The sequence below is a fragment of the Astyanax mexicanus genome, chromosome 23 (genome assembly GCF_023375975.1).
Source record: "Astyanax mexicanus isolate ESR-SI-001 chromosome 23, AstMex3_surface, whole genome shotgun sequence".
Classification (NCBI taxonomy): Eukaryota; Metazoa; Chordata; class Actinopteri; order Characiformes; family Acestrorhamphidae; genus Astyanax; species Astyanax mexicanus.
Genome location: NC_064430.1, coordinates 8,339,940 through 8,354,400, shown reverse-complemented (window position 1 = coordinate 8,354,400; position 14,461 = coordinate 8,339,940). Strand labels below are relative to the sequence as shown.

General features: G+C 39.2%; 1 protein-coding gene across 1 annotated transcript in view; it reads right to left on the bottom strand.

Moving 5' to 3' along the window:
• Positions 1-2,791: 2,791 nt before the first annotated feature.
• The window catches only part of slc9a5 (solute carrier family 9 member A5), a 67,512-nt gene continuing 55,842 nt past the window's right edge, over positions 2,792-14,461 (bottom strand). The window contains exons 11-16 of the mRNA XM_007246953.3: positions 9,074-9,165; positions 8,681-8,807; positions 8,030-8,179; positions 7,573-7,645; positions 7,278-7,409; positions 2,792-6,401 (exon numbers count right to left, since the gene is read on the bottom strand). Coding sequence (XP_007247015.2) covers positions 5,875-6,401; positions 7,278-7,409; positions 7,573-7,645; positions 8,030-8,179; positions 8,681-8,807; positions 9,074-9,165 — 1,101 coding nt within the window. The 3' untranslated portion in view covers positions 2,792-5,874. The remainder of the gene's footprint in view (positions 6,402-7,277; positions 7,410-7,572; positions 7,646-8,029; positions 8,180-8,680; positions 8,808-9,073; positions 9,166-14,461) is intronic.

Sequence of the window (14,461 nt, the reverse complement as noted above, 5' to 3'; positions counted from 1 at the left end):
TATACCATTAGCTATATACTATATAAATATACAAAATGTTGTGTTTCTGATGTTACAAACAGATACTGATAAGTTAACATTATACTTAACATTTAACATTATAGTTCTTCACACTTACACTTCTTTTACAGACATGGTTATTTATGGAGAACCAGAGAACCGCTTGAAGCATCTCTATTTTAAGTGTGTATGTCACTCAGAAAACCTTCAGCTCTCAGCAAGAGAAATCTAAAAATACTTCAGTATAGTAGTCAGGCAGAATATATGACCACAGCAGACTGTAAAGGCTTCATCATGGGCTGTAAAGTGGTTGCTGTATATTTTTATTTATGAAGTGTCAAGTTAATAGTTCTAAACGGGGACAGAAAAACAGAAACAGCTAGAGAAATAGAAGACTTAAAGATTGGGGAAGCAGAGACTCGCCATTTAAATTGTACTTTTGTTCTCTTGGCAGTGACCTCATGGCTGGCTGGGATTTGTTGCAGGAATTGAAGAAGAGAAAATGGCACATTAGCACATAAATACACTGAAGCTCTTTGAGGGGCTCATAGGGAAAGCCCTACCTACACCACTGGGAGCCTGAGGGGTTGAAAGAAAGGAAGATCACTTCATTATTCACTATAGTCCACAAAACTGGGCCTCCTGTACCTCTGAAGTGCAGGACGGAGCAGCTGAGGCCAGCTTAATGATATAAGCAGAAAAAGAAAGGAGGGAAAATATAAGGGGTGTAACAATTCAGAAAAAAAACACAATTTGGTTCAATACAATACAGCAAAAATAGTAGTTAAAATGAACCTTAGTACAGTTTGACAGTTTTCATTTTTGGTTTATTTGACCATTAATTATGAAAAATGTACATTATAGCATCACTGTAGTGTGTGCATCTAATTCTGATTTGTTTCTCTGATCAAATAATCAGGTGCTAAGATCAGTTTTGGTGCTATTCTTGAACCCCTGTACTTCAATCACTGTAGATATGATGAGTTTGTTGTTTGTCACATTATGAATGATGCAAAAGACAAATTAAAATCAAATTTTAATTGTTTTAATATTTAGTTTTGATTACAGGTGTTTCCTGTCTGTCCCGACTATCAAAATAATTCACAATACCCAACATGACAGTGACCAGGATGAAGCATATAAGAAATCTGGGCTCATCAAGCAAAATTTCCCACTGGTAAATGCTAGTTTATGGTGTTGCTTATGTGCAAACATCCCATTAACACCATATTTTTATCTAAACCAAATGATCATCCACTATATAATTTTTTTTGTGTGGATCCCCAGTCTAGACACCTGGTCTCTCAATTTATTTCAGTTTTGTCTTCAACTCCTGATTCCACACAGTACAGAGAGGCTTGGGCCAGGGAGACTAATAGTCAGATAACAGAGGAGGTATGGGAGGAAAGCTTAAAAAGGATTTCACTATGTTCAATAAGTTCACGGTATAGACTAATCCAGTTTAAAGTTTTACATAGACTGCACTATTCGAGGGTAAAACTGCATAAAATTTTTAGTTCAATATCCCCACTTTGTGAAAGATGTAAATTAGAGGAGGGTACTTTGGCTCACCTGTTTTTATTTTGTCCTGTTCTGCAAGGCTTTTGGACAAATGTATTTAATTGGCTCTCAAGAGCTCTTAATGTACAGTTGGACTTTGACCCTATAACTGCAATTTGTGGCTACTCTACATCACTGGATGCTTTTCCATATCCTGTACAACAAGTGGTAATGGCTGGTATGGTTGTGGCCAAAAAACTGATCCTCCTCGACTGGAAATTGTCCACTGCTCCATCCTTTAAACGTTGGTTGTCTGAGATGCTTACTTTCGCCTCAATGGAACGTTTACGCAGTCATGGCCAGGGTGCACAACATCCCAACAAAACCTGGAAACTCGTAATGGACTATTTCAAGGGACAGTAAAGTGAGCCGAGCTGTTGTTTTTTTTTGTTTGTTTGTTTTTTGTTTTTTTATTCTCTTTTCTTTCCCTTTGTTTTGTGTGGTTTGTATTTGTGGTTGTCGGGTTGGGGTTTGTGATTTAACTGTTGATGTTTGTTATGGAAAATACAAAATGAACAAATAAAATATATAAAAAAAAAAAAAACACCATATTTTTAACATTACTTGAAGAAAGAATTATCTTTAAACTTCCCACTAGAAATTATGACTCTATAGCTTATTTAGACAGCATAGTCACTGGCTTTGCAAAGTATTGCCACCTTTCCCCTGTTGTATACAGAGCGATATTTCATGTTTTGCTACTGTTTTGTCTGGTCTATCTGGTTTTTGGATCCTTTGCACCCTTTTGGATTGTTGACTACAGTGCTTTACAAAAGGCTTCTCCATTGGTACTGATGCTACTGCTCTTGTTCTCTCTTGTTTGTGTGCAATATTTTTGCTGTTAACCCACCTTACCCATCACATCCTTTTAAACTTGGTTTAATGGACTAAATAGAAGATCACGCTGCTTGCCATCAGCAGCCGGAGTCAGAGAGAGCACAATTGGTCATGCTCTCCCTCTGTGTGAGTAGGTAGAAAGTGCTTTCTTCCAACATCACTCCTAATGTAATGTTGGTCAGCGCAAGCTTCTGCTAGCTGTTGTATCAAAGCTGGGAAGCTGCGCTTTCCTTGTGCTGGCTGTGTGGCTGACTTCACATGTATTCAAGAATGCACAATACAATGATTCAATACTGTAGTCTTGTACAAACTTAATTTCATCCCTAAAAAACATATAAAGTAATGTTTTCCTGTCTACACTGTAGCAAGCAATGAACACACAGGACACACAGAGTACTTTAAGAAAGCTTTCTCCTCATTTATTAACTCTGCTTCTGAACACTACCCGAAGTTTACATTTGGCACAGAGACTCTTGGTCTAATTTCCTCACAACACCTGATGGGTAACAGAGCTGACCGTTATGAAAGTACAATAAAAATGTGCTATAAGAGCTGTACATTCTGCTCTTACTGCAGTGTGATTAAAAAAAAGAGAAAGAAAATCAATATTCCAGGGAACAAACGATGATAAGAATGTATCCGACGAATGTATCATGCTTTTAGTGAGACAGCACAACACTGGACTCCTGTACACTGACATCAACAAGGCCCCTCATTTACAGGATGGTTCAGGCTCCTTCTAAAGGCACAACATATTCTATACACACACATACATACATACACATACAGAGACAGTGCGAAATGATAAGTTAGCAGCTTGAACATCATCAAAATGTAAGTTTTACATGGCTTTTGATCTTGAAGTGCAAATCATAAGCTTTGCATAATACTAATTTACATCAGCATGTCTAAAGGGGGTTGTGAAGAGGCTCGTTCATTCATAAACACACATAAAGTAACACAGACTTTACGGCATAAAGCAACAATAGACGAAGCATGTGTATAGACATTCATTTAGTTTTCTCTTATACACTTTGGTAGTCAGAGCAATTTGTTTTGAGTTTGATGGTTGGTTTAGTAGCAGTCGCACACAATTAAATTCCCCTTTAAAGCAATAATTAAAATAAATAAACCTTAAATGACACAGTCAACTACATTCAAAGACTGGAACAAAGCTATGTTTAAGTTAAAAGCAAGAGTTAAACAGAAAAAATACTATTTCAAGGATATTTCCTTGATAAAGAAAATAAAGAACATAAATTTAAAGAAAAAGTTAAAGGCAAATAATTACCAGAGCTTAAAGAAAGTGCTATATTGAGGTCTCTTCACGGGGAAACTAGATCCTCCCTGATTAAAAGCACAGATATTGCCCCCCCACCACCTCCACCCCCCAATGACTATCATTATCATTTGTCTGTCAGCTCATAACTACTCATGTGTTAAAGAGATCATGCTGGCTTCATGGTGCATATCTATGGCGGCGTCGGCGCCTAGGACTGTGCAGTACATCTAAATATGTTATATATCCAGAGCTTTTAAGTGTAGTGAGGATAGTGTTATTGAGTAGGCTGGCACTGTGCCGGTTATTAAATGAGACAGCAGGGACTTGGAGAAGGGTCACGTGGAGTGCTGGTTCCTTTCGGTCTCAGTTCAGAACAGAGAGAGAGAAAGGGCTGCCTTTTCAGCCAAGGCTCCTTCAGAAAATGGAATTTGGACTCTAACATGGAGGCTTGGCCTGACTGAATGCCCCTCAGTCTCTCGCCTTTGTTTCACTTTTGGATGGACGGGCAGAGTCGAGGAATAAAAGTTAAGCAGTTAAACACCGGCCATTTAGCAATCAGACATTCTGCCAGGTTTTTCCTTTTTGATCAGATTTAGAGAGTGGGTAAACTGTTAAATAAAGGCCTTATTTAACAGACACACCCACAGGACCCTAGTAATGTGGTTTAGACTGATATATAGTATTGTGGAAACGTCCCCTTTCCAGTTTCTTACAGTTTCTTATACTTTTGCATATTTGTCACATTTAAATGTTTCAGATCATCTAAATGTCTTATTATATATAAGATTATATATATATATATATAGTTCCAGACAAACATTTGTACACACCTTCTCATTCAGCTTTTTTATTCATTTTAATTTTCAATAATGAAGTCATGCTGACTATGAAGGAAGTGGAACATATAAGAAATCACGTAGAAACTTAAAAGTGTTAAACAAACCCCAAAATACTCTTGATCATATCCTGTCCTGGATATCCGGTCCTGATGAGAGCCAGTTTCATCAGTATAATGATTTTGATGGTCTTGTGGTGACCGCACTTGAAAATACTTTCAAGGTTCTTGAAATGTTTTGGATTGACTGACATTATTTTCTTACAGTATTTTTTCTTTACTTAGTTGAGTAGATTTTGCTTCTCATAATATGGATTTGAACGTTACTTATATAGGGCTATTTATTGTATACCAACTCTACCTCTTCACAACTTTACAACTGATGTTCTCAAACACATTAAGAGGCAAGACAAGAGGAGAGAAACAGAACTGGCATCTTCAAGTAAAACAGTGGTAGAGTAATATTACTTGATTTTACAAAAATACAACTTTTACACACAGTTTTCACAGCTTAGCAGTGTACAGTACCTAAAGTAGCAACCATAGAGACATTATCTCCCTTTAACAAGTCACTGGAACATCATAATAATTTTAAAGTGGCTATTTTAAGGTAAAAAAATGTACATAGTGTTGCTTGTTTATGCACAAACTCTCCAATTTAACCAAATTAGAACAATTTTAAGAAGAGAAGTGGGACAAATGTATTCCACAACGATGTAAAAAACACATTACACATTAAGTTATTGTAAATATTTAAAGTTTGCAGTTGTTCCTGCGATGAGTAGAACAATAAATTATTTTATTTTGGGGGTGGGTTACTTTTTTTTTCTTTATCATTAATAAATAGGATGTTAATTTAAAAGCTTTGATCACTGTATGTTTTCTCATTAATGAGAAATTAATTATATGAAAATATGAAAATATTAAATGTGACGAATATGCAGAAACAGGAGATATTAAGAAAGAGGAAACACTTTTCCACAGCACTGCATTCCAGAAGTGCTAAAATCTTTATGTGCGTTTACTGTATTACATACAATAGAAGAGAGAAAGAAAAACATATGGAAAATGGAATGGTTTTCACATGTAAGAGGAACTGCCCTGTCCTGTCCTCTGAAACCACAGCTGCTGCCAGTCAGCAAGTTCTAACTTCTTAAGATACAACCTGTAGAGAGACCGATGCAGACTTTTAAAAAAATATTTAAGTATTTTTTTAAGGTGGTGTAAAAATAAAAGAATAAATCAAGCAAGGACTCCAGAGGCGATCATATATGCCTGCATGGAGGTGCTGTGGAGGCCCTGAAAGAGAATAGTAGAGAAATAAAAGAAGAAAGGAACGACTGTGGAGAAAGAAAGACTTCTACAGCTGTGTTGGTCCTCTGCTATGCGGCATGCTGCCTGAAGGTGGCGTCGTCACCAGACTCCGCAAGTAGACACACGGGTTCCTTCTCTTCCCGGACGACTGAGCACTGGAGGGTGGTGGAGGAGGGGGCGGTGGCCTCAGGGATGGCATAAGAGGCTGCATTTCTCGGTGCTGCTGAGAGAGGGTGCCCTCCTCCTCCTCATCTTTCCATGCAGGGAACTGGAACTTAGCCCTGCTAGGAGGAGGAGGCACCGGGGGCCGCGGGGGTACGCTCAACCTGTGGAGGGCACTGACCCGCGGGTGCTGTGGCTCCTGAGGGACAGGAGGGGAGGCCAGGCTCTCCAGAGAGGAGATGCTCTGGTTCCAGGCCTGCTGCAGGTCTATGGGGATGATCTTAGTGGCCTCTACAGACACACATGGAGGAAGCGCACCAATGCCTTCCTTCCACGGCAGGTTCTTCTCTCCACATGTGGGAGAGGGAGGGGCGACAGATGGGCTTTGACACACCTCCAAAGCGGCAGGAACTGTGGAGCAATAAGAGATAAATAAAAGGTTTTAAATTAAAGCTAAACATTTCATTAATCAACATCAAGCACTTTAAGGAGAAATAAGAAACTAAAACTGAGTAGAGGGCAATGCACAGCTAATCCTAGTATCAGGCTAAGATACAAAAAATATAATAAAAATTCTGGGTAGGCTAAAACTCATAGTATTCTTTCAATAAGTCCAATAAGACTATCAATCTGCAGACCTAAACCCCATTAAAAACCTCTGGAATGTAATAGGTGGATAAGATGGAAGATGAATGGCCAAAAGCAACCAAATAAAGCTGAAATGTTTGGCTTTTTGTGCGAACAGTAGAATAAGATCTCCCAAAAGCAGTATGAAGGACTGGTGGAGGAGAGCATGCCAAGCCGAGATAAAAAAAAATATATAGGGTTTTCCCACCAAATACTGATTTCTGAACTCTTAAAACATTAGTGATGTTGTTTCTAAATAAATATAAACTTGTCTTTCTCTTTTAAAGCATTTATGTTCTGCAAATAAATGCTTTAAATGACTATATTTTTTTATTTGGTATTTGGGAAAAGTGTTGTTGGTAGTTTATAGAATAAAACAGCAATGTTCATTTTACTCAAACATATACATATAAAAAGTAAAAACAGAGAAACTGATCATTTTGAAATAGTCCCAATGTTTTCCAGAGCTACTACTGGCTCATATACTGGTTCTGGGATGCAGACTAGGATTTGGGACACACCTAAGGTTTCAATGGCTGGATTCCAAAGCGTAGACTGCAGTGAGGGAGGACAGATCCTCAATAGGACTGTCTGATAACCTATGCAAATGTCACATTAAGTGAATGTCTGGAAACCTGTGTGCATGCCTACATCCCTTACCAGATTTGGGTCGCTCCTTTGGTGTTTCTGCAGCTTTTCGCGCCACAAATGTGATCCCAACATCCTCATCTTTCTCTGGCTCTGAGAGCTCTCCCTTATCCTCTGGAGAATCCAGTGGTGCCATCACGGGGTCTGCAGACAAATTCATACAAAATACATTACCCACAATGCATACTTAGGCCTGCTTCCAATATAACTTATACTTAGAGTTCCTGATTTAAATGATAGTGTTGCTTATTCAAAACCACTGTGAAGGAGATATATGCAATAAAAAATATATAATCACGTGGCTCACCTTTGTCTTGCCAGCTGACGTTCCTCCTGGGTTTGTCGTTGGCTTCTTGCTCTTTTGCATCTGAGCCTTTGCGCTGTAATAGGATTAAGAACGTTTGTGAAGAAGCATCACAGAATAAACCAATGCCATTTTTAAAAAGTATGACACTTTCTGTCCAGACAAGATACTTCCTGGATTTTATTTGGACTCATATCTCTCTCATTCTCTTCTTGCCCCTTTAGCCTTCATCAAGACAAACCTCCATCAATCACAGTGAATCTGACACACACACATGCGGTGTCCTTGCTCAGTTGACACACTCTCACACACACACAGATACACACGTCCTTGCTCTCACTCTTTAACACCAGCTCGGCCTGAGCTGTAAAGGAGTAAGGGCCTTCAGCTGAGATTTTGTGGGTTTGACCCTGGGGGTTAAGAGCAGAAGCAGATGGCTGAGGCGATGATGAGATCTTGCCTTTTTCTGGCTGCGGTCCTTCTTGTGTCGTTTGTAGTGGGTGGATTTGAAGGACTCCAGGCGATTTCGCATGTTCCTCTGGAACACCTCCCTATCTTGTCTCTCCTGATCCCCCAATGTCATAAAATGTCGACTGTAGGGTGACTGGTACTGCAGGGGAAGAAGCAGAAAGAGTGATTTTCTCACCAAATCTGATGTCTGTTTTTTAGACTGTTCACAAAAGAGGTGAAACAAAGTGTCGGTATTTAGATATAGTACTAGTCAAAAATTTGGACAAACCTCATTCCTTGTTTTTTTTTTTTGTTTTTTTTTTACATTGTAAATTTAATATCGAAGACATTAAAGCTATACTTTTTTTCTAACATAATGTGTTAAACAAACCAGAATATGTTTTATAATTTAGATTTTTTGGTATTTTAATCTCAGTGTCTTCATGAGGTCACCTGGAATAGACTTTTTTAGCATCAGTTCAGAGGATTGTGGAGGACAAACACTTATTTTACTGTTTACTACATTATTCCCTATGTATCCCTTAACAATGTTCATGTCTTTAATATTAATCTACAATGTACACAATTTTATAAAAGAAACAAATAAAGAAAAACAATAAATGAGAAGGTGTTGAATATGAATATGTGTGTGTGTGTGTACCCGTCTCCTGGGTTTGTACAGGTTTCCAGCCAGGAAATGATGTGTCTCAGTCTCCTCCTCCACCTTCGCACCAGGGTTTGTGTCAATCACCTGAAGGTCCAGACACACCCCACTGCCATTCTCCCTCCTATAAAATTACACACACACACACACACACACACACACACACACACACACACACACACACACACACACACACACACACACACACACACACATATTCAAGCAGTTCAGTTTGGTTTGATGGCTTGTGATCATCGATCTTCCTCTTATTATATTACAGAAGATTTTAATTTACTAAAATCAAAGAAACTCATCACTTTTAAGTGGTATATTTTTTCAGAGCTGTAAATATATTTAAATATATAAATACACCTGTAAGTATGTACTTACAGATAATTGGTAACGTTGGTAACCTCAGGGAAGGACGTCCTGCTGGCCATAGAAGGAAGCGACAGTCTAGCAGAGGTCAAAATGTTACCACCCTGACAGACAGACAGACAGACAGAGAAACAGAGAGAGAGAGGATATAAGAAGCCACTGGTTTTGTGTGTGTGTGTGTGTTTTTGTGTGTGTGTGTGTGTGTGAGAGAGAGTGTATGTGCTTGCATGTATATGTGGCCTCCATTCAGAGTTCAAGGCTCTCCAACCTATTTTAGTCATGTATAGATATAGACTGATCTCTGAGATAATGGACATCTCAGACATGCAGTAATATTGGTCTACACCTTACTTACCACACACACACACACGCACACACACACACACGCACACACATGGAGTTCTGGCATATACCTAGGTAATCACTTCAGACATGGTTAATCATAGCAGTTTAAACCACTGCATGTATCGTCTCTCATTCAGGAATGAAAACATCTCACGTAACAATGTCTAACCAGCTAAGATCCAGTACCACTGAAACTGACTGAATGCTCAACCAAAAAAATGCAAAATTTAGTTTTACAGGAGCAAACGAACAGGACTTTTCAGCAGCAGATATCCATAAACCAATAGAAATTACACCAAATGTGGAGCATAGGCTCAAAAGACGGGAATAAATCTACCCAGCACTGAGCTGTAGAGCAGTAGATCAAATCCTCACAGCAATGCTCAAAAATCTATTAGGTAAAATCCTCTGAACAGTCAAGACCCTTGATTTTAAATAAGATGACAAATGAGCAGGTGTCTCAATACATGTGTCTATACAGTACTGTATATACTTTATAGTGTATAATAATGTTAAGGTTACAGTAACACAGTAACCAAAAGTACAAATAAAAGCTGGGTTTATAATAAAGGGTTAAAAGAGGTGGGAAGATAACTGTGAAAAAATTATGTTTGACACTTTTTGCCGTGTAATATTACAGGTGATAAACAAAAAAAGGAAAAACTTAAACAAAAACATGTACATACAACAAGTTTTAGAATTTTTAACGAAATGTAACAAAACAAATTATGATACTTTCTGGGGGTATTTAGACATGCTATTTCCCTTTTGTTTCTGAAATCATTTCTGTTTTCATTTAATTTCTGTTCCTGTTTACGACCAAGCACGGCTCCATGGTTTCCTCAAACTTCAGGATTAAATCCTTTATTTTTGGACAGTGGAATAATTTTTTCATATTATTTTCTCTCGTGTTCAGTGTGTGATCAGAGAGAAGAAAGATAAATATGTCTTCACCACCCTGTCATTGTGTTTCTAATATTAAATAGTACAACTCCACTCAGGATGCTGAGTCCTGTGAAAATCAAGGCTGTGGGAAATGACTTTCTTTAACCTCACCAGTGCTGGGTGGGACTGTTCCTGTCGATTCATCCTCAGAATCAGCTCTGCCACTGTTTGCTTAGTTCAGTTACAGAAATGAATAAAAGGCAGATCCAGGCATTCTGGGCCAAGTAACTGAAAATAAATATTTATGATGTGAAGCGAATAAATGAAGGAATTAGCATAGACTTAAAATTCTGCCTCTCTTTTCAGACATAAATTAAGATTAATATATAATGTATATACAGTATTAAGATTAGTATACAGTGTATATACCTTTTAGAATTAGTGTAGTGTATTGCATTGTTTTATGCAGTTTAAAACCTTATGTTTAAAACATTATTCTGTTATACTGTAAGAAGGAGGGGTTACGTTCAGGAATAAAGTGATTGACAACCTTGGCTCGAGCTGTCAAGTAGTCTGTCTTTTTAATCATACTATTGTTAAACATATGGGAATGTGATGTTGTTTGCATTAACAAGATTTGTTTTGGTAGGTTTGATGTTAGCATAAAATGTCCAATGTGATCTAATCACTGGTTAGCAAGCCAGCTAACGTTAGAGTAGTAAGATGTGCTGGACTGGTATATACTATAAAATTCATACACAGTCTCAGACAGTGCTCTTGTCACTAAGTATTTCTGGTTGCAAAACTGACAACATGGCAAGTAATTTTAGCTTCTTTTTTATTTTTATAGCACGGGAGGGAATTAAACCATGGTGCCCATGTTTTCTACAGTCATTCATCTGCAAACAATCAACAAAGCTCATTAAATTTTCATTAAAACACAGACAGTGCTAGTTCTGGTAAAGTGATCGAATGTTCACTATCAGATATCAAATAAAGATGCCCACCTGTTTGGAAGTGAGCCCTGCTTTCTGTTGCTGTCTCTCGAGTCTCCTAATGTAATTTAGTCTTCTCAGAGGATTAGGGGTGTCACGATTCTCTAAATCCTCGATTCGATTTCATTTTCGATTTGAGGGTCACGATTCGATTCGATTCTCGATTTTCTTGTTTTTTTTTCTTGTTATTATTTTATGCCTCATAAAATTTAAATAATATATTTATTATTATTATTATTATTATTATTATTATTATAAATATTATAAATATTATTATTATTATTTATTAAGATATATATGGTAATGCCATCTAGTGACTTTTTTTGGTAGCAACAGTGTGCACTATTAAAACAAGCAGTTTATCAGAGCTGTGTGTGGATGGCTGGTGAAACTGCTCATTACATGAAGCTGCAGTTCTTCATCAAACCACTAGTCGGAGCTGCAGCAGCACAAGCCCCGCTCTCTTCACTCAGTCACTACTTCAGTACAGCCCAGCCACGGGCTACAGAGCTCAGCCAGTCCGTTTTTACTGTTTCTGTAAACAAATAAAGGTTTTAACCCCACTAACCGGGTAATACAGCTCACTACAGTTCATCTTTCAGCCCAAGCAGCTAACAGCAGCAGGTTAGAACAGCCGACACGGAGTCACTGCTCGGATTACATTATAAACAGGTCAGTTAGCGCGCTGCTAACCTCAGGATGTTTATAACTACGGAGTTTAGTGGACACACCACGGCCGCCAGGTAAGTCTTTTAAAGGCTACTGAAGACTATTAAAGGCTATTAGAGTGTAACCCCTGGCTCCCAGGGGTTACAAGAGGTTATTGAAAGCATTATTGGGGGGCAGAAATCAGTACAGGCTGGTTAGATAAGTGATGTGGGTATTGTCTTATAAATATTTACACATAACTTATATCTCTCCTGAAAAGCTTTTATTTTAGTCAGAAACACGCTTGTGTTTACTTTATCTGAGAGAAAGATGTTTTTTTAATTCAATGGAAAGCAACAGGTGTAGTCAATTATAAGTTTAAGATTTTTAATCCACCTCACTGTGATCTATAGTCAGTGTTCTCAAGTCACACTGACACACGCATTTCAGCGAGTTCACACGCTCTCACCTGCGCGCACCCACCCCTCCGTTAGATACAGATACAAAACCTGCGCGCCCAACCCCCGCCCCCCCTCCCCCGTTGGACAGATAAAAACAGTGATCACACTCCCGCCGACTGCGCTCATGCAGCGGCTCTCTATTTAAATGAATAGGATGCGCTGTGTTGGTGCCGCGCCATTTGCGTAGCGCGCTGCGCTATTTGCGTAGCGCGCGCGGGAGGGATCGTCGATCCTCTTTTTGACTTCGATACTCGAGATCGTGACCTCATTTCGATTCGATTTCGATAAAATATCGAGATCGTGACACCCCTACAGAGGATTAATACAAATCTGAATACCAGCATTCAGCCTCATTATCGCTCTCCTGGGGGCCCTCCACCACTCTCTCTCTCTCTCTGTCTCTTTCTCCTATTCTCTCTCTCTCTCTCTCTCTCTGATGTCAGCATGGTTGATCTGTATCTCTGGTGCGGTTGTGTTCAGGTAGCAGCGTCTTGCTGCGAGCCAGAGCTGGCAGAGACACTTCGGCGTCAGTGTGGACAACAAAGGAGAGGATTATCCTCCCCACTCCACAGCCAGAGAGAGAGAGAGCAAGAGAGAGAAAGAGAGAGAGAGACACACAGCCAGCAAGATCTGAGAACCTGTTGTTCCTCCTCTTGACAGAGCCCAAAAGAGAGAGTGCTGAAGTTTCTCTGCATAGAACCCATGTATAGTACCAGCTAAAGATTAGGACAGACCTCTTCTAATTCAGCGTGTTTACTTTCATTGTATCATTTTCTACATTGTAAACGTACCATTGAATAAGAATACGAATACCTTAGGCCTGGACAATAATTCGATATCGGTATTTATCGCGATAAGAAATGTTTCAATAACGGTGATATCAGTTTTGTGGTATATCGATATGTATTAGAATCATGGACAGGCGTTTTTTACTGGCGTCAGCTCGCCGCAGAGCTCAACACATTCAGCCTCCGTAGCTGGGCTACGTCAGTGCGTGATGACGTAACCACACAGGCACGTAGCCAAATAGGCTAGGCTAGGCAAGGCTAGGTTAAAATGGCTAGGCTCGGGTCCGCTTCGCTACGCAGCAAAAATGTCTCGCGCTGGAGACAAACGGAGCCAGGACGAGCGGATCCAAGGATAAGGTAGACTCGGTTCGGTCGGCCCCGGATCCTCGAGGCCGGCCGCTGGTCCGCTCGCTCGGCCGAGGGTCCTCGAAGCCGGCCGTGGGCCCGCTCGCTCGGCCGAGGATCCTCGAGGCCGGCCGCGGGTCCTCGAGGTCGGCCGCAGGTCCGCTCGCTCGGCCGAGGGTCCTCGAGGCCGGCCGCGGGTCCGCTCCCTTGCCGCTTTGCTGCAAATTGTGCCGGAGAGTGCAGCCGACCAGCAGCGGTAATGTTCATACATCTAAACCAGGGGTCACCAACATGGTGCCCGCGGGCACCAGGTAGCCCGCAAGGACCTTATGAGTAGCCCGCAGACCTGGTCTAAAAATAGCATTTTTGTTGCTATTGTTTTTTTTTTTTTTTTATCACAGTTGCATTGGTGTAATTTTAGATTATATTAGATTAATATTAGCTTAGAGATAGCCTATAGTTTATATATTATTATACAATATAATGTAATATAATATGTAATATTATATTAAAATATAATATAATATAAAATGTAAACAATTGCAGAGATTTATAAAAATAGTGTTGCATATTGATATCTGTGTCTTCACATAGATGAATGTCATTAATTATTAATAACAACATATAATTAAAGGTAAATTGAGAAAAGTTGTAATTTCATGAGTGTGTATCAAACTGGTAGCCCTTCGCATTAATTGGTACCCAAGAAGTAGCTCTCAGGTTCAAAAAGGTTGGTGACCCCTGATCTAAACTGTTCCACCACTTCAAGCAACTCCACTACATACAATATTTTTCTTATACTGACTGAAGCACTTTTATAGCTTATGTTGTAACTAAGTTATTCATAGTTGATAAAGCCTGTAGGTTTGTTTATTTGACGGGAAAATCTTGTTGCTTTTACGTATATAAAGGCTTATTGTATTCTATATCCTA